The sequence below is a fragment of the Podarcis muralis genome, chromosome 5 (assembly GCF_964188315.1).
Source record: "Podarcis muralis chromosome 5, rPodMur119.hap1.1, whole genome shotgun sequence".
Lineage (NCBI taxonomy): Eukaryota > Metazoa > Chordata > Lepidosauria > Squamata > Lacertidae > Podarcis > Podarcis muralis.
The window spans coordinates 78,251,122-78,270,768 of record NC_135659.1 but is presented as its reverse complement, the minus strand read 5'-3'; the positions used below and the strand labels follow the sequence as shown (position 1 = coordinate 78,270,768).

The window sequence follows — 19,647 nt, the reverse complement described above, 5'->3', positions numbered from 1 at the left end:
GCCACATCACAGACTGGCCAGTGCTAGAACGAAGCTCAGAAAACCTCACCTTCACACAATGATTTTGAGACATGAGAAAAAGCAGCCCAGGGGCCAGGGTAAGGAGTGTGACAGGAAGAAACCCCAAACGTCAGGTCACCGAGTACACATATACTTCTGGCGATGAGAAGAAAGCTGGTTCAGTGAACAGGAAACACTTCTTGCCACCTCAAAGAGGCCGCAGTGTGCTTGGGACTGGCTAGTGTTACAGCAAATCTTTGAAAATCTTGTCTTCACACACTGAGCTGAAGGCATGAGGCCAGAGTAAGAGAGCAACAGGAAGGGGACCCCTAATGTAAAGTACACATATACGTCTGGGGATGAGAAGGAAGTCGGTTTACAGGATTGACAGGAGTAATGAATATTTCGAGGCCCTCTTCTTAGCTTGGACCAGTGCCAGATTTACATATAAGTTAATCAAGCTATAGTTTAGGGCCCCACTCTCTTGGGGTCCCCCCAAAAAAATTAGAAAAAAAACCTAGATGTATATTTCCAAAATAGAAGATAAAAAACAAATAAAATAAAACCCACATACAGCAACAGTGTTTTGTGTTGTGTAGGCTCCTATGCTGTAAGTAATGGGCCCCGTCTGCTAGCCTGCTCCCTAAAATATCACCCGTTTGCTCATTTCTGTATATAGGGTGCCTACATTCTGCATGTGCAAATGGCTTTAGATACCTATTAGGTCCATAAATTACCATATAGCATATATTCAACACAAAAAACAGTGACAATTTGTTGTTGACAAAGGACAACTGGACATATAAAGGGCCCCATTACCCTCAGTAGCTTAGGGCCTCATCAAACCTAAATCCGGCCCTGGCTTGGACTTACAAACAACACTGTCATGCCTTGCAACCCGTCTGAATTTTGGGTAGTTCGGATACTCACCCACCATCTCGGTCTTCTGCTTTGCGTTATCATAATCAGCTCCAGACACCTCAACCTCTACGAAGGGGCAAACAATCCCTCTTCCATTTTTCGGAAGGTGTCGTGCCCCGAGGACCTACGCAGGGCAGGTAGGGAAGACAAAATTAGGCCATTGCTTTGCACACTTTGAGGAATGGCTATGCACACTGCAGCAGCAGGCCCATTCGTCGATCAAGTGAGGTAACTCCAGCACAGACAGCATTTTCAAAGCAAACAAAATGTTTCATCCATTGAAACTAAATACAGTTGGTTGTGTCCCCTGGACAGCTTTCTCCAACAAGACATAGTAAGTCTGTTGAGAGCCAACACCTATTGACAGGTGCATGTGGTGCAAAAGTGATGCACGGGTGTTTCATCTCATCCCCAGGAGGCTAAGGTTGCACAAACAAGAGGTTTACTCTCCTCACATGGTCCTCACATGGTGGGTACAGAACTGAAGTCTACACAGGATCTGACTTGATGGCATTAAAAATGCAGAAATGGAGGAGAAACTTTTACAGGCATTTGCCCATCTGATATCTTATGAAAGAGCCTAAAGTCACTGGCCCTGATCCCATGTACACATGCCTGGGCGGAAGTCCCATCGGATACAGCTGGACTTACTTCCAAGCAAACATGCACAGGGACTACACTGCGAGTCTCACTGAAGCTGCTGGAACAAGTCAGTCATAACTAACTTAGTCCCATGCTTTCAGTGGCTGGTTGATCAAGACTGAATCCCAATCAGCATGAACAACCCTAGATAGGATTTAGAAATCTTTTGTCCTGCCTCTCATATGCCCTTTTCATTCTAAATTAAAGTAGAATGACAACAGAATGACAGCATTGGTGGTGTGTGCCAGGACAGGAGCAACAAACAAATCACCTTGCTCTTTGCTCCCCTGCTTTGCACTTGACTTAAGTTATGAAGCCAGAGTCACAACAATGCTTTTACATTGAGCCCCAGCTAAATACAGAACGCATGAGGTTTCTAAGTGGAGGGTGCCACCTATGGGTGGCAAAAGGTTGCATGTTGCCATTTTTCTGCCCCCATAGAATTCCCCTCCACCCCCCCACCATGCAGTCCTGGTGTGCCTCTGCTCCCTTTTGTCATCTATTTCAAGTCAATCTGCGCTGCTGAATTTTTGCCTGGGTGGCATTGACTATTTGGTTCCATCTCTAGAGGGCTACTCAGCACACTGATGTAAGATGGTCCATCATTATTCCGGCTGAAACAAAAGCACCTCAGACTCAACATTTGGTGATTTGTTTGATAGGAGAGAAGAGCCTCAGTTTACAAAATTACTGTTATTATTTATTAAATTTCTATACCGCCCTTCATCCAAAGATCTCAGGGCGCTTCACAAGATAAAAAATACAGGATAAAAAACACAAACAAATAATTAAAACAAAAACAAATCAAAACAATTACCCCCGCCCCCACCAAAACAAACACCTTGAAAGGGCCATAGAATATTAATCAGCCAAAGGCCTGGTTGAAGAGGAATGTTTTTGCATGGCACTTAAAGGTGTATAATGAAGGAACCATATGAACATCCCTGGGGAGAGCATTCTGCAAGTGGGGAGCCACTGCAGAAAAGGCCCGTTCTCATGTTGCCACCCTCTGGACCTCTAGTGGCGGAAGCACTTCAGTGCATGGTATGAAAAATGGTAAGTGGAGGAAATATTTCCACCCAAGAGTTGCATTCCCTTGTGGGCAACTTTCTCAGGGCTCCATGCTGGTGGTGGGAAGGGCCAAAGGATCAAGTAGGTCGAGAAATAAATGCATTACACACACACAAACGCACACAATGTCTCTTCATGAGGTAATGTAGCAGTGTTCTGAAGCCTGGGGCTGTAGGAGAAGGGACATGTCCACCCAAACCAAAGGCAAAATAAGGCTTTGTTAGAGCAGGCATGCAGAGAAGAGCATAACACACCAACCTCGATGGAAATGGAAAGTGGCTCCACCCCCCGTAGAGTGCTCTTGTCAAAGGGATCAAAGATGTCATCCCGCATGTTGCCTGGTTGGAGCATGAAGCCACATCGGCCTCCAGACATAAACAGGGCCTGATTCATCTGCATTGGCTTATCTGCAAAAGCACAGGGGGCTTTGATGAGGAACAGCTCCAGTACTATGGAGTACAATTAAGGACAATTCAGGGCATAACACCCATGTTCGAATGAGGCCCCTAAGGAAAGTCAGTGCTAACTGGCCAGCTCACAAAATGCTGAACACCTCAGGTGCAGTTTCTTTTAGAAGGCAAAGATAATTAACCATACTGATAATGCTGCCAGAAGGGCACAGTAAAGTATCTGCTGCCACTGAAAGGCTCGCTACAACTGACACCTGAATAGGATGAGGCAATACTGTGGTTACTTTCAGACTTCAACACATGTGTGCCCATTCCCACATTTTGCAGCAAGGGTAGCCAGGAGAAGAAGAAGAAGAAGAAGAAGAAGAAGAAGAAGAAGAAGAAGAAGAAGAAGAAGAAGAAGAGGAGGAGGAGGAGGAGGAGGAGGAGGAGGAGGAGGAGGAGGAGTTTGGATTTGATATCCTGTTTTATCACTACCCGAAGGAGTCTCAAAGCAGCTAACAACCTCCTTTTCCCTTCCTCCCCCACAAAAAAACACTCTGTGAGGTGAGTGATGCTGAGAGACTTCAGAGAAGTGTGACTAGCCTAAGGTTACCCAGCAGCTGCATGTGGAGGAGCGGAGAAGCAAACCTGGTTCACCTGATTATGAGTCCACCGCTCTTAACCACTACACCACACTGGCTCTCAAAACAGTTTCATCCAGGCTTCACTGGACTACAATTCCCATCAGGGTCAGCATGATGGAAGTTGTAGTCCAACAACATCTGGAGGTTGCCATGTTGGCTACCCCCGGTTTTAAGGTTATATAAATTTGTTCTGAGACAGCATCCTAGCTACTCTGACATAACCCAATTTTTAAAAAAATGTTATCATTATTTATTTTTTGATTTGTGCACCTCCCTTCATCCAAAGACCACAGGGCAATTCACAACATAAAAATACAACATGAAAAGACAAAATATATAATAAAACAGGAATAGAAGAAAAACAAACCAACAACCCCTCTCTCCCAGACACATTTCAAAGGCCACAGAGTATCAGCCAAGCGCTTGGTTAAAATGTTTTTGACTGGTGCCTTAAGATATGCAATGAAGGCACCAGGCGAGCCTCATTGAGGAGAGAATTCCAGAAACAGGGAGCCACTGCAGAGAAGGCCCGTTCTCATGTTGCCACCCTCCGGACCTCTTGTGAAGAAGGGCCTCATGATGCTGATCTCAGGGTCTGGGTAGGTTCATATGGAGAGAGGCGGTCCTTGAGGTATTTTGGTCCTGAGCCATTTAAGGCTTTATAGGTAAACATTCAAATGAAGAAGAAAATATGGCCCAACACAGCGGCGTAGCGTGGGTTGTCAGCACCCGGGGCAAGGCAAGTAATTTGCGCCCCCTAACCCGTGGATTTGCGCCCCCTAACCTGTGGATTTGCGCCCCCTAACCCGTGGATTTGCCCTAACACCAGATATTGCGCCCGGTGCGGCCCCCCCTGCACCCCCCACGCTACGCCACTGGCCCAACACCCAATCATAAGCAAGCACAAAAAGCTTTTGCTCATTGTAGTATAACAATGCAAGCAGCTGGACACCAGACCATGCAGAAGCAATACCTTTTTCCTGCAAAGTAGACATGCCCTATGTTGAGCTAGCCAACCTTGTGCCGTCCAGCTGTTGTGGACCATAACTCCCAGCCAGCATGGCCAATGATGGGCCTTGCAGTCCAACAACATATGGCTGGTACCATGTTGTATACTCTTGCCCTAAGCTATGGTCACCACAGAGAGGAACCATCATACCACTGCAACAGCCCAGTGAAAAGGGTCTCTCACCTGGTGTCTGGAAGTTGAGTGCCACCAACTGGCTGCCACAGATCCACATAGGGAGAGGATCATAGTTGGAGGAGTCAAGGCGCTGTCCCTTTGGATAGATGCGGGAAAGCTGTAGCCGGTTATATTGCAGAAACTTCTTGCCTTTGATCTTGTTGACATACTTCTCTGCCTTGGTTTCAGGGAAGGAGGACATGTCTCTGTAGCAAGCCCTGTCTGTGCCAATCTCTGTTCAAGAAACAGGGCAGACAATGATATGGGACAGCCTAGGTCAGAATGATCCCACCACAATATTTAACAGGAGAAGAAAGAGCAATGGGGAGAGAAAGAACTTTTCAGTTCCACAAATATGCATATTTCTAGTCATTTCTTTAAAAAAAAAATCAACTTCAGAAATCTAGAGCCAATTTTCACATCTATAAAAAATTAAGCCATAAGAATCTATGTCCACTTTTTCTTCAGTGGGATTATTCAAGTTGTGAATTAGATAAACCAGAGTCATGACTAAATAGTACCGTATTTTTCGCTCTATAAGATGCACCGACCATAAGACACACCTAGTTTTAGAGAAGGAGAACAAGAAAAAATATATTCTCTCCCTATCTGAGCAGCGCCTCTCCAGCAAAGCGGGAGGAGAAATGGAAGGGGCTCCGTTTCTCCTCCCGCTTTGCTGAAGGGGTGCTGCGCAGCTTTCCCTGCACTGAAGAGGCGCTACGCAGAGAGGTAAAGCTGCGCAGTGCCTCTCCAGCGAAGCGAAGTCAGAACAGCAAGAGGGATCGCTGTGCAGCAAAAGCAGTGATCCCTCTTGCTGTTCTGGCTTCTGGGATAGCTGTGCCAAGCCTCTTCAGGGCAGGGGGAGCATTCCTCCCATTGCCCTGAAGAGGCTTTGCGTGGCTATCCCTGAAGCCAGGAGAGCGAGAAGGATCGGTGCGCAGTCTATCAGCGATAGACTGCATTCGCTCCATAAGACACACACAAATTTCCCCTTACTTTTTAGGAGGGAAAAAGAGCGTCTTATAGAGTGAAAAATACGGTATATCCAAGGATAATGAATTTGCAATGATTGCAAATTAGGTTTTGAACCAATATAGAAAAGACATACTATATTGCAACTACTGGTGTGTTTTTGTCATGGTTGGCAAACACCTTTCAAATACCTGCAAGTGAGAGCTTTACCAACCTACCCTGCCAGATTGGTGCAATGATTTAGAAGCTTCAACTAAAACATCACAAGGCTGAACTAATGCCAGTAATCAGCTCTAGCCACGCAATGGGTCATTGCAATATTTGCCTAATGGAATCTGCACATACTTTCTTCATCAAAGGGGACAGGACGACAGTAGATGACCAGCTCAGAAAGCTCCAGTGCTATCTTCTTCCTCCTCTCCATCATCTTGCCTTCCGAAAGCTGACAAACAATGAAAGACAACAGGGTTCATTAATTGTATGGGAGGAAGCACTGGCTCAGGTACAAGCTAACAGAATCAACATTCAATGAGCAGAAAACAGGAACAGAAGGACAAGTGGATTTCACTGCGGTTTGAAAATTGTGTGGAATATTGTGAAAAGTGTGTGCTTTTCTACAAAGGCACATCTTCAAGACAGACAGCAAACCTCTCCCCACTGCACTCAATCACTTAAATGGCAGAGATAGCAGGGAACCGACCACTTGCAGGGATACGAAACATAATGAGTGGAGCATCTCCATTCTGGTCTGTTACTCTTCGGGCATTCCTATATAACCCAGGAACCCAGATATTTAATTTTATTTTCACATTTCATGCAGTGACCACAAGAGCCTTCATAACAAGTTCCTCAACTTTTGCATCTATGGCTTACAAAAGTTTAAGAGGCCGTGTATCTTACCCTGGCATCAGCAGTTTGGGCGGCTTCACGGATCTTCTTCACCCAGTCCAACAGGTCTTCGTGTGTGTCAGCTGCTACATCCAGGGACCATCGTGTGATGGAAGCCATGCTGATAGAGAAGACAAACATGCGGTTGTTCTTTCCCTCTGGGCGGATGGCTGTGGATGAGGAATGAGCAGAAAAACAAGGATTAGGCCACAGCCTGCCTCAAGACCCTCACAGACATGGTCTATACGAGAGTTAGAGTTAAAAATTTCTCCATAGTATGTAGGTGGTCTTGATAACTGATAAAATGAGAAAGAAGAAGAGATTGAAGAAGGGAGGCAGAGACAACATCCTGGTTGGACTGTTTCTGCACCCCACAAGGCCAGCTGCAGACAGAGTGTTGCCCCACTAGACATCATCTGCCCTGTGAGAAGGTTGAAGGCAGGCTACCATCAGGGCCTTCTCAAGTTGGCTTGTCCCCTGGGTCAATTTTACATGGCGTATCATCATTTGTTTGGGTATTTTAAAACTGTAAACTACTTTGGGTGCCTTGTCAGAAAGGCAGTATATAACTGCAATAAATTAAGTCTCTTTGAAAGAAAGGAAGCAGTAATGGTATTTTTTAAGAGGTAGCTTCAGTGGATATCAACTTTCCCAGACCAAGGGCCTACATTTATCCCCCAGGCCCATATTTAAAATCTCTCTCTCTCTCTCTCTCTCTCTCTCTCACACACACACACACACACACACACACACACACACACACACACACCCCTCTCTCTATTTCCTCTTCTTGAGCATCTTACCAGACCAGACTACTGGTCTAGCCCAGCACTGTCCACTCTGACAGGCAGTGTCATCCCAAAGTCTCAGGCAAAGCTTTTCTGCAAAAACACTACCCAATTCTTATTTCTTATATCTTGCCTTTCCCCAGCAAGCCCAAGTCAGCAAAAAATGCAGGTTTAAACACCAAATCAACAATCAGTATGTTTGAGAATTGGGGTTCAGCAGAATGGACAATGAGGTGTGTCACTTTGCACCAGACAATCCTGTTCCAGGTTTGATCTTCAGAACCAGGCACTGTAGATGAGCAGTCTATCCACTCTTCTATATTCCTGTAAGAATCTTATGTGTAAATCACTGGTTCACAAATCTTGCCCAATAGTCAGACCCACGAACACCAGAATTCCATTTTTGCATGACCATCTTCCCGCAGGCAGGCAAGACCCATGCATTTGAAGGGGGCCTGAAATGAGGCAAAACATTCTCGCATGCACAGCCCTTGCTAAATAGCAACCCAGAGAACTGGTCCTGCATGGCTGAGCACTTAGCCACACAAGGCCTTTATCCTGGAGCAAAGCCAGGAACTGAAAACTTGCAGATTAGTAAGGAAAGGTGGGTTCTAAGGAAATAGTTGCAGCCGAAAATCAGCATTGGTTATCACTTCTTGCCTCTCCCGCCCACCACACAAAGCATCCTACATTGGCTCCCAGTACGTTTCCGAGCACAATTCTAAGTGTTGGTGCTGACCTTTAAAGCCCTAAACGGCCTTGGTCCAGTATATCTGAAGGAGCGTCTCCTCCCCCATCGTTTTACCCGAACACTGAGGTCCAGCACCGAGGGCCTTCTGGCGGTTCCCTCACTGCGAGAAGCCAAGTTACAGGGAACCAGGCAGAGGGCCTTCTCGGTAGTGGCGCCTTCCCTGTGGAACACCCTCCCACCAGATGTCAAAGAGAACAACAACTACCAGGCTTTTAGAAGACATCTGAAGGCAGCCCTGTTTCGGGAAGCTTTTAATGTTTGGTGTATTATAGTATTTTAATATTCTTTTGGAAGCCGCCCAGAGTGGGCGGGGTATAAATAATAAATTTATTATTATTATTATTATTATTATTATTATTATTATTATTATTATTATTGTTGTTATTATTATTATTATTATCCACTTACCAATCTGACAGGCTGGTACGTCCAGAACTCCTCCAAGTAGGTCTCCCAATGGACTGTTCTCATCTATCTGTTGCTGGAAGCAAGTTCATAGCATATTACTACATTTCTTCACATTTTAGAGTCTGCCCTATCGTGAGAACCTCAGGGGAGGCAATAGCACTCACCCACATAAATGCATTCTGTTTTAAAATAGCAAAGTATTCTAAAAATATTTAAAATGCCTATCCTTCCCTTGGCCTCCTCCTCCATTGGCAGCTGACTACTCCCTGCTTGGCAGCCTCCACCGTCCAATATGATTTGTGGATAGCAAATTAGAGCTACTCAGTCCTCTGGGAAAGGACCATCTGACCCTAAACAAATGCTAAAGAGTAGTAAAATTAATTCTGGATAATATTTAGATTTGCCACATTTGAAGGGAAAGAATTTTATTACAGCGGAGCTTTCTTCTGAGATACCTGCCCGTGTGATTTCATCACACAGTCCTGACATAGAGGTGTTAACTGTGAACAGAACCAGGCCAGGAAGGATAACTAACACAATCTTTCTCTTATCCACACACAACTCTGAACTGCAGAAGCTTGCAACCATGTATTATTAGTTATTGTTTTCATCATTGTGGCAGATAACAACACTTATTTTATTTCGTAACATTTATATACCGATTGTTTGTAAAACAAACAAAACCTCCCTGAAATAAAGCACTTTAAAATGAATGAATTAAATTTTGGACTACAACTCTCAACATAACCTGATTATTGATCACACTGGCTGGGACTTATGGGAGTTGTAGTCTAAAACACATGAAGAACAACCAGATTGCAGAAGGCCAAATTGAAACTAATAACCAATGTATATGTAATATACCAATGTAAATGTATTCAGGCAGCCACAGAAGGCTGTCGGCAATGGACTCTCCCTTCATGGAGTTTTGTAAGCAGAGGTTGGATGGCCATCTTTAACTGAGATTCCTGCATTGCAGGAGATTGGACTAGATGACCTTGGGGATCCCTTCCAATGCTGTGATTCTAAGTCTCGCTGGGCAGAGAGACCCAGAGAAATTGCCACAACAACAGCAAAGGTCTTCTCCCACATCCCAGCTGAATGTAAACTAGGTGTTTGTGTGATGCATAGGACAGCCCATCTGGAAGATCTTATTGAGCAGGCAGGCTCACATGGAAGAAGGTGGCCCTTTGGGTATTTAGAAGGCCTTATTTCGAGACCAAATCTCAAGCTGAGCTTTCCCCGGAATCTGAAGCTGAAAAGACTCTGCAGCTCTCTTTCCATCTTTCTCCAAACTGAATGCTCACCTCCCTCTCAGGCTCCAAGCCTGTTGGACTAGCTATTTCTTCTACGTAGTTAGATGGAAACCACAGCTGCTTCTTACCGCCACAGTCTCCTCTCCACCTGGAAGGAATGAAAAGATGCATGTGCAAAGCCATACACGTTCCACACAAAACTAGTGTTATTTTGTACCAAGGTGATCAAAATGCATCAATTAGAACGTAAATGTGTGGCATTAAGCAGACCAACAGAGCTAGCTAGCTGTGCACTAAGCTATAGACCTGCCAGTAGTGGAGTGTGCAGGAGGGCAAACGAGGATACTCTCTTGTTAATTTTGCCTTGATTCCAAGGAATGGAAATAAGTTACCAAATTCATGCCCTATCATACCACTAGCAGAAACACTTCCCTGTGCCAAAGTGTAAAGTGATCTTGACTAAGGGCTGAAGCTGAAGTTCAGTAGCAGACCTTGTATCTGGAAACCCTAGTCCAGGCATCCCCAAACTCGGCCCTCCAGCTGTTTTGGAACTACAACTCCCATCATCCCTAGCTAACAGGACCAATGGTCAGATGATGGGAACTGTAGTCCCAAAACAGCTGGAGGGCAGAGTCTGGGGATGCCTGTCCTAGTCATTCCCAAACAGCTGCAAAGCAGCATGGCGAGTTTACAATACAGGATGGAGAGGAGAGGGGTGGAGAAGTTGTCGGAAGGAGTTGTAAGAGGAAAGTGGTGGATGGGGGAAGTGTTAAGTCTCCCTTTCAAATCACCTCTACCAACTCTAGCTGCTTTTCAGTTCTTCAGGAGCAACCTAGGTTCCTCCCAGAGTCTGGGAACCAAAGGGTTTGGCTCTAAAAACGAGGCGGGTGTTCATCTTCGCATTTTGCTTGTTTAAAACATATAAAAGGGGGAAGTTCTTTTCAAAAGGCATTACCAGGAATGGGAAAGTCAGCAAACGCCCTGTTGCTGCTTGGAGATGTGATCTCTGGGATATCTTTTTAAAAGGACCGATCATCTGGCGATTAAAGGAAACTCACCAGCCTCCTTCTTGCTTTTCCACATTCTGGATGATGGCATTTTTGGTGAAGGTGAGCTCATCCTCTCGTTGAGCCTTATAGTCAAACAAGGCTTTGACAGCACACTGAAACACATACAAAATAATGAGGCCAGGTGATCCCAGCAGAAGCCGAGATGAAGTCACATAACACTCATTCCAGCCTGGTGGAATGCTCTGTCTCATGAGACCAGGGCCCTGCGGGATCTGATTTCTTTCCGCAGGGCCTGTAAGACAGAGTTGTTCCACCTGGCCTTTGGCTTAGAATCAGTTTGATTGTCTCCCCCTCTTTCTTTTTCCTTTCTCCTCCTATGAAGAGATTGCACCCTAATGTTTTAATGTTGTACCTTAATCTTTTAAACTGTATTTTAATCAACTTGTTTTTATTATTGGTTGTTAGCCGCCCTGAGCCCGGTCTTGGCTGGGGAGGGTGGGGTATAAATAAATAAATTATTATTATTACCAAGGAATTCTGCAGAAATCCACTTACAATCAGGTATCAATACCTGCCTCTAAGTCTTTGTGACATGCAAGACCACCGTGGGGGAAAATATACAGTGCAATCAATAGGACAAACTAATGATTGGCCAGGAATTTGCCTACCTTTCAGACTCCCATTACCAGGGTTCAGTTCTCTTTCCAAGTTTGTGTGAAACTCAGAAGTTTCTATACGCAAATAACTTCATGAATACGCTAGTGCCTGGGGTTTAAAATTTAGTGTACTAATGTTTGCAGGGAGGGTAGGCATCAAGGCCCCAATGTGCTAATGGTTTGTTAAGAGCATTCTCCAGACTAAAGATTATGATTTATGATGGAGATATGCAAATGCAGCCAAGGCAAGGACTGATCCACAGGGGCCACCGTGGTGCTGGAGGGCAGTATTAACCCTTCCCCTCTGCACGATTTCCCCAATGGAAGCCACCTCCTCATAAGATGCTATTTGCCCTGGTAGTGAAAACATATTGGCCACACAAGCAATTTATCAGCTGATCTCATCCCAGTCACATCTCGAGATACAAGGAAAATACCTTGAAGGTTGGCATAGGATTGGCCTCCACATAAAATCCTGGATTCTGACCTTCGTAGAGTGAACCGTAATCTGGTTCCTGGTGAGCAAAGGAAAGAGGATGAGTCTATCTGTATGCTTGTTCAGGCAAGGATAACAGGAGTTAGAAGAGGTGGCTAAAGCCACACACTTATAAGGCGGTTCGACAGCTTGGAAACAGGCTGAGTCTCCCCCCACGCTATAGAGTAGGGTGAGCAACTTTTTCTAGCCAACTTGCTAGATTCTTATCTCCCCAACCTTTGGTGGGACAAATTTGGCAGGCAGGTGGGGCTGTTTATCTGTCAATCACCAGATGTTACTGTGACATCAGGCGAAGCTGCACTTTGAAGTCCCAGTTGTTGGGATTTCAAAGTGCAGCACAGAGCTGTTTGCAAAAGGGCTTTCAAACAGCCATGTGCTGTTCCTTGAACCTCCAAAAACTAGAGATTTAAGATCAGTGTGGGGTTGTTTATAAAAGGCTTTTTAACAGCCTAGCACTGCACTTTGAAACTCCAGTTTTCAGAATTTCAAAGAAAAGTTCAGGGCTGTTAGAAAGCCCTTTTGCAAGCAGCCTCACACTGCTCTTTAAACACCTAAAAGCCAAAGGTTCAAGGAGCAGTGCAGGGCTGTTTGCAAAAGGAAAACTACTTCCTCCTTCCAACAGCTGGATGGCAAGAGCATGCCTTAAGCTCTCAGTTGTTCCTTTGAAGCCATGCCAATACTTGTCCTGTACCTGACATCTCATATGACGTTCAGTGTGGTGTTAGTGGGTGCGGTTTGGGGGAAATGGCCTCACAGGTCACATTCTGACCACTAGAGGGCCAAGTCTGACCCATGGAACAGAGGTTCTCCATCCTTGCTCAAGAAGTGGACATCTCACTGAAGAGAGGATATTGTGGATACCAATAGGCTGGTTGACAAATGCCATATTCTAGAAAAACAAGAGCAGTTGCGACCACAGTCCCAGGAAGAACGCACTGGATTCTATTCCTAACACCATACTCACCGCCGTCCCGATCTTCTCCAACATTTCCTCATTAATCGGATACCTCAGCTTCATCTTGCGATACAGCGGGTGCTTCTCGTAGTAGCTGATTAAATCCACCAGGCTCTCGAATTCTGAGTTACCCAAAATGACGGTCTGGCCATCCTGCTGGACTCGGCAGTGCTTTATCTTCCCTTCTGCCCTGGGGAACAAAACAGCAGCAGAACAAGTGATCAGTCATTTCCCAAACAACCACTTTACAATGGCTGAAGAGGGTGTTTGTTGCATGATGATGGGGGGGGGGGTGTTACTTTCCTTCCCTACATTTCACAGCCACGACGACACATATATAAGGCTTCCTTTGAAGGTGACCCAGAAACTACAACTAAACCAGAATGCAGCAGTTAGACTGGTGACTGGGAGCAGCTGCCAAGACCATATAACACCGGTCTTGAAAGACATACATTGGCTACCAGTACGTTTCCAAGCACAATTCAAAGTGTTGGTGCTGACCTTTAAAGCCCTAAATGGCCTCAGTCCTGTATACCTGAAGGAGCGTCTCCACCCCCATTGTTCTTCCCAGACAGAGATCCAGCGCCGAGGGCCTTCTTGGTAGTGGCACCCACCCTGTGGAACACCCTCCCACCAGATGTCAAAGAGAACAACTATCAGACTTTTAGAAGACATCTGAAGGCAGCCCTCTTTTGGGAAGCTTTTAGTGTTTGATGGGCTACTGTATTTTAATATTTTGTTGGAAGCCGCCCAGAGTGGCTGGGGAAGCCCAGCCAGATGGGCGGGGTATTAATAATAATAATAATAATTTATTATTTAAGGAAGTCCATGTTACCTGGGAGACAAACTACTCACCGAAAGGAGATTGCGTAGGAGTTTGGCTCGCTCCTCTTGCGCACCAGAAAGGCCCCATCCCGCGGCACCCGCATCAGCATGCGCTCTGCCAGAGGCCGGGTGAGATTAGCGTGATACCATCTGGGGGGTGGGGTGAAAATATTGCAATGTAAGTGAATGTAGCACAGCAGTACCTGATAAATGTCTGGACCCCAGGATTAACTCTGTTTCACAGAAGAATACCAGTTGGCTGTATTGTTTCCTTTGGAGATTTAGAGCCATTGTGGTTTCGTTGCAGATGCAGGAAACCAGCTAATGCAGCATCACAAGCCAAGTCTTCGTTTTCACTAGGGGCCAGTGCAGAAGCAATGTTTCCACTGTTAAGAGGTCAGAAACAGACCACATATGGTCTGCGGGTCCTTCTCTTACATACAAATCCAATCCTTCCCTGTGGCAAAGCCATGCTTAAAGGTGACCTCTGCACACATCCCAACCATGGTGAATGCTAACTAAGACTCCAAGCTGATCTGCACACACCAGTTAGGATAACCATGGTTAACCTCCAAACGGATGTAGGCAGGTTTTATGCTTAGGGATTTTGTGGCACAAGGGGATATTGCAGGCACAAATCTGAAGAATGTTAATTCTCCCAGCTCTTAAAGCAAACTGGGAGAAAAGGAAAATGTGGTCCTTTGGCTTCCTTCCTGAGCTCTGTACAGCTCCATTTCATTTCCCTGCATCTCTAAACTGGGGATCCATAATAGTTCAGAGGTAGTTTTTTATTAAAATTAAATGTGTGTCAGCAGGGGAGAAAGCATTGCAGCTTTACATAAACAGTGCAGATGAGTTAAATGTAAAAGAGCGGTTTGAGCATTCTAGAATACCATTCAGATTAGACTCTTTGGAGACTTCTGCGGAATTTGTCTTTTATGTTAACCAAGTTGTGGAGAATGGCTTGAAAGCACCAGATTTGTGTGTCTGTCCTGCCTTTCCAATGAAATTTTCCAAGGGCCCACATAAGAGGATGAAAATTCAATAGAAGACAAGCACATAATAAGGAATAACAGCTAAAAAGAAGACAGAGATAGCAGGTTAAATAGCATAAAACTATGACATTGTAGTTCCTCTTCTGAAGCAAAGTAGGTTAGTAGGGCAAGGATGGGGAAGCAGTTGCTTTTCAGATATTTCGGGGCTATAACTCCCATCAGCCCCAGCCATCACACCAATGGTCAGAGATGATGGGAAATGATGTCAAGGGACATCCATAGGGCCACAGGTCCCCAACCCTGCAGTAGGGCAGTAGAACTAACCAAAATAAAACCACTCCAATTAAGTGTGAGCTATATCCAAAACTCTGTGGGCCTAGGACTTGCCGATCAGAAGGTCGGCGGTTTGAATCCCCGCGACGGGGTGAGCTCCCGTTCCTCGGTCCCTGCTTCTGCCAACCTAGCAGTTCGAAAGCACATCAAAGTGCAAGGTAGATAAATAGGTACCGCTCCGGCAGGAAGGTAAACGGCGTTTCCGTGCACTGCTCTGGTTCACCAGAAGTGCCTTAGTCATGCTGGCCACATGACCCGGAAACTGTACACTGGCTCCCTCGGCAATAAAGTGAGATGAGCGCCGCAACCCCAGAGTCGGTCACGACTGGACCTAATGGTCAGGGGTCCCCTTTACCTTTACCTATATCCAAAATCATCACTCAAGGTGCTAAATTCAGGCTACAATATTCTTGAGTGATCTCAGCCCTAAGGCAACAACTTTATTGGAATTCTGACATAAGCAAAAGGCCAAAAACACGTTGGCTTACTCCTTGCTCTCATGAGCGTTGGTCTGTGGCACAGGTTCAGTCAGCCTCATCTCAAATTCATTGCATCTGAGTGGCACCTGCTGATAATGAGTGATGAGGTCATAAAGACTGTTGAACACCAGGTTATCGGTGAGGAAGAATTTGGGGCTGCCAGCATCCTGCCGGGAATGGATCCGGCAGTGTTGCACTTTCCCGTTGCGCCTGCATGCAAGAAAAACAAAGGTCAGCAGTGAAATCCCATGTGTGTTTACACAAAATAAGCCCCAGTCTACTCAGTGTGGCTTAGTCCTTAGTAAATGCACTTACAATGACAGCCTAAAATTGCTTTTTAAAATAAAGAAATATTATTTTAGTTACATTTCCCCCCTAACAATAGCCGTCACACTGCCTGAAAACATGAGTGTCATGCGAAGAGTGAAAGTTGCTTATTCAGTAGGGTGGAATAGATTGGGATAGGTTGGTAGACCTTGAGAGTATCCAACCAGCTCTTTGCATGGTTGTGCCTTAAAACAACAGGCAGTATGCAAGAAAGGGGAGAAACAGCAGCACTCAGTTGACGAAAAGGATGAAGCAAAGGCTGCTTGGGCAAATTTCAAATTACACGAAAAGCTAAGACCAGGTATCCAGTAGTGTGTGGACTTCAAAAAGCCTGACCTAAACTTCAGTCCTAATGCCACTTATCTTGGAGTAAGCCCCACTGAATATATATGGTTAGAATTGTGCTGTTAAAATGTTGGCATTAATGTGTGTGTATTAACAGGACCTTAACATTAAAACCTCAAAACGCATTCACAACTACTGCTAAAGCCTTGGAAATCCAAGATGCGGTATGCAACTATTCCAGTAATCAAACAGCAGGGTTCCTTTGCACAGCAAAGCTTCCTGTTCAATCTAGTGACTAATTTCAAAAATGCAATGGACTCGGAATGCTGGCTTTGGATGTGAAAGACAGGTTCACATCCCTTCTCACAGCAACGCATCTCAATGTGTGGCCTTGGGCAAGTTACCATTGTTCTCACAGATGCGAGGTCAAATAATGTAAACACTGCATAGAATTCAACAGCAAAGGTAAGCTAAATAGTAGTACACACACACACACTGCTTCTCAATCTGCCATTAGCCATCTTTTCCCAATTCCTACATAAATTGAATGAATTATGTATCATCCAAGTATTTGCCTAACAGGCAAATTCCATGAATCTTCTGGCTAGAGGGAGAGAGAAAGAGATATTGTGCAATGCCTCATATCCATTAACCTGTGTCTTTCAGTTACACATCTAGTTACAGAGATACCTGAAGGGTGGATACCATGCCCAAGAGTTTCTTACCAGAAAGAAAGGGTGTAATCGCCAACAAAGGTCTCACTCTCTCGCACCAAGAAAGAACCGTCAGGGGCTCCTGTCTCTATGCAGTACTCGGTCAACAGCCTTTCTGCTATGTGTCGCCCATCACGCCCAGCTCCCAGCTTGCCATGAAACCACTTTTCAGTCGAGTGGAGTTCAGTGCTGTTGCTCACCTAGTATGGAAACAAAAGGTGGCTTACCAGCTTAGTTTCCTGTGGACAGGACCAGCTCTGTATGAAGGCAGAGCCACACTACATTGTCTTGGAATCAGTGGCATAGCGTGGGTTGTCAGCACCCAGGGCAAGGCAAGTAATTTGCGCCCCCTAACCCGTGGATTTGCACCCCCTAACCCGTGGATTTGCGACCCCTAACCTGTGGATTTGCCCTAACCCCAGATGTTGCGCCCGGTGCGGCCGGCCCCCCCTGCACCCCCCACGCTACGCCACTGCTTGGAATTCAACTTCCTCTTCCTTGTAAATCTCCTTCCAGATTTCAGGAATCTAGATTCAGCGCAGGAGGAGACCAGTGTTCCCAGGAGCTTCAGAAATACTCCTCAATGTGCTATTATAGCATAAATGGCATACAGCATAAATGGACAAGCAAACTCGAGAGAGACCAAGGGGTTGGAGCATGCAACCTCTGCATCTAACAGCAGGCTATAACCAATATTTGGGAAAACAGTGCACTCATGTCAATGTGCAGGCAGCTGCAGGGTTCCACATAATCACAGCTTCACAGGGGATATTCAATGGGACCCTTTGTTTATATTTATTTTTGGTGGGAAGTCAATGCATGTTTATTTTGGGATTTAATTTGCTGTTTTTCCTTCTTTTTTACAGTGGCCTTCCTGTTCACCATTTTTTTCACTGCATTAAGGTGGGCTTTTCTAATATGATGAGTAGTTCAGTGTTAAAGTGGGCCACTACTAATTAACAGAGGGGAAAGAAGACATGATTGGTCTGGCTTGCTTTTAGCCCTTCCAAAAGTGAATCACCATAGCACACTATCATCAATCACTGGATCGAGGGTATTTGAATGAAGATGGTATAATAAGGGAAACCCACTTTCAGTCTTATTTGGTTTGTTCTTTAAGTTTCACACCAATAGGGCATCTTGCGTCCTTTATCACAATACAAAAAATACTGCAAATGCCCATAATGTTCATAGGTTTGGTTTTTTTTTAATCATGACTGTATTTAATGAATATTTATCTATGCTGCTCAAGGTACAGTGGTAGTATATACTGCTGAGACAGCTGGCTACTGGAAAGTAGGGTGATGAGGCAGCAGGTAGATCAGTTCAATGCATGCTCCTATACCTGCACCACACTGACCTTTCCAGCACCTCAACTCTCCAGGTAAGAACAGTAATATGGCTGGTGGGATGCTAAGTGCACAGTGGTGCCCATCTCCAGCTGCCACTGCTCCATATGTCACACCCATACAAGCACCTTCTAATGTAGGAAGAGTCATTCCTTCCAGACATGAATGGCTGAGAAGCCTGAAGATCTTCAGCAGCTCAGAAGAAAAACTGTGGCAAGTTGTTTCACGTACCTCCTTTTGCTCCTCCTCATCCTCATTTCCCAAATCACTGCTTCTCTCTCCAGAGTAATAGATTTTGCTACTGGTCAGGACAAAGTAATGGGGGTTCCAATCCTGCAAACACACATGTAGAAAAGATGTTCATCCTAGAATATTACCCTCAAGACATCAAGTCTATCGGGTTTAGGAAAGGATTGCGGGAAGACCGGAAGTGAAGGGGGGCTTATCCTGAGACTAACATCAACCGACATGTTGAGACAGCCTTTGGACAAGGATCTGTCTGCTTTGTCAGTGCCATAAAAAGTAAAAAGAAGAAGAAGAAGAAAGATAAGCAGCACCTGCCTAAACTCTTCTTTTTTTAAGTGTCAAATGCTTCCATTTGTAAAATGGAGTCCTATGAATATATTATACAGAGGGATTTGGCTTTGCTTTGTATTACAACATATTTTACTTACAGTCACTGCCCTGCAAAGGCCCATGTGATCATTTAAATAAATGTTCATGTTGGCCAGACCCAAGACACCACTTTTAGCCACATGCTGCCCTCCACACAAGGCCCCTGGCAGCCCTGCCCCAGTTGGCTTGTTTATTTGTTACAGGGTGGAGACATAGCATGTGGCAGTACCCAAATGTATTTACATGCAGAGCTTTCGTTCATTGTTCCATTACCATGCATTCGTTTTAATCATTCTAAGGTGTCATTATGGTCAGGTCTAGGATGCCAGCAATCACTGGCTGTAGCAAGTGAAAGGTCTAGGTGTAACTGGAGTGTCAGCAGAAGTGAAAAGAGAAAGGTTTTGTGTGCATTAAATGGATCACAATACATCTATGGTCAAAAGAGGGGTTACAGCATCCTTTCTCAGACAGCTTTTGATCATACAGACCAACCAAGTCTAGGCAACTTAGTAGGGAAGCAGAGGAGTCATAAGCAGCAGTAACAAGAAGCTCACATGATTGATGGGGTCTTCGAGGTAGAGGATTCCATTCTTTATTGAGTTGCTAATATCATTCTCTGAATACACAGCTGTGGATGGCACTTCTTCATAAGCACTGCCCTCAGCCAGTTTCTTGTGCTGCAACGAGAGGTAT

General features: G+C 45.1%; 1 protein-coding gene across 3 annotated transcripts in view; it reads right to left on the bottom strand.

The window, feature by feature from the left end:
• The window catches only part of PLCG1 (phospholipase C gamma 1), a 93,550-nt gene that overhangs the window by 6,225 nt on the left and 67,678 nt on the right, over positions 1-19,647 (bottom strand). For 2 of the 3 annotated variants that reach the window (XM_028734999.2, XM_028735000.2), the window contains exons 14-28: positions 19,509-19,631; positions 18,571-18,672; positions 17,003-17,190; positions 15,675-15,875; positions 13,889-14,008; positions 13,043-13,223; positions 12,020-12,097; positions 10,975-11,078; positions 9,968-10,064; positions 8,661-8,733; positions 6,726-6,883; positions 6,171-6,267; positions 4,863-5,087; positions 2,893-3,041; positions 931-1,045 (exon numbers count right to left, since the gene is read on the bottom strand). In XM_028734999.2, the coding sequence (XP_028590832.1) occupies positions 931-1,045; positions 2,893-3,041; positions 4,863-5,087; positions 6,171-6,267; positions 6,726-6,883; positions 8,661-8,733; positions 9,968-10,064; positions 10,975-11,078; positions 12,020-12,097; positions 13,043-13,223; positions 13,889-14,008; positions 15,675-15,875; positions 17,003-17,190; positions 18,571-18,672; positions 19,509-19,631 (2,011 nt within the window). The remainder of the gene's footprint in view (positions 1-930; positions 1,046-2,892; positions 3,042-4,862; positions 5,088-6,170; positions 6,268-6,725; positions 6,884-8,660; positions 8,734-9,967; positions 10,065-10,974; positions 11,079-12,019; positions 12,098-13,042; positions 13,224-13,888; positions 14,009-15,674; positions 15,876-17,002; positions 17,191-18,570; positions 18,673-19,508; positions 19,632-19,647) is intronic. The other variant, XM_028735001.2, reaches the window with a different exon arrangement.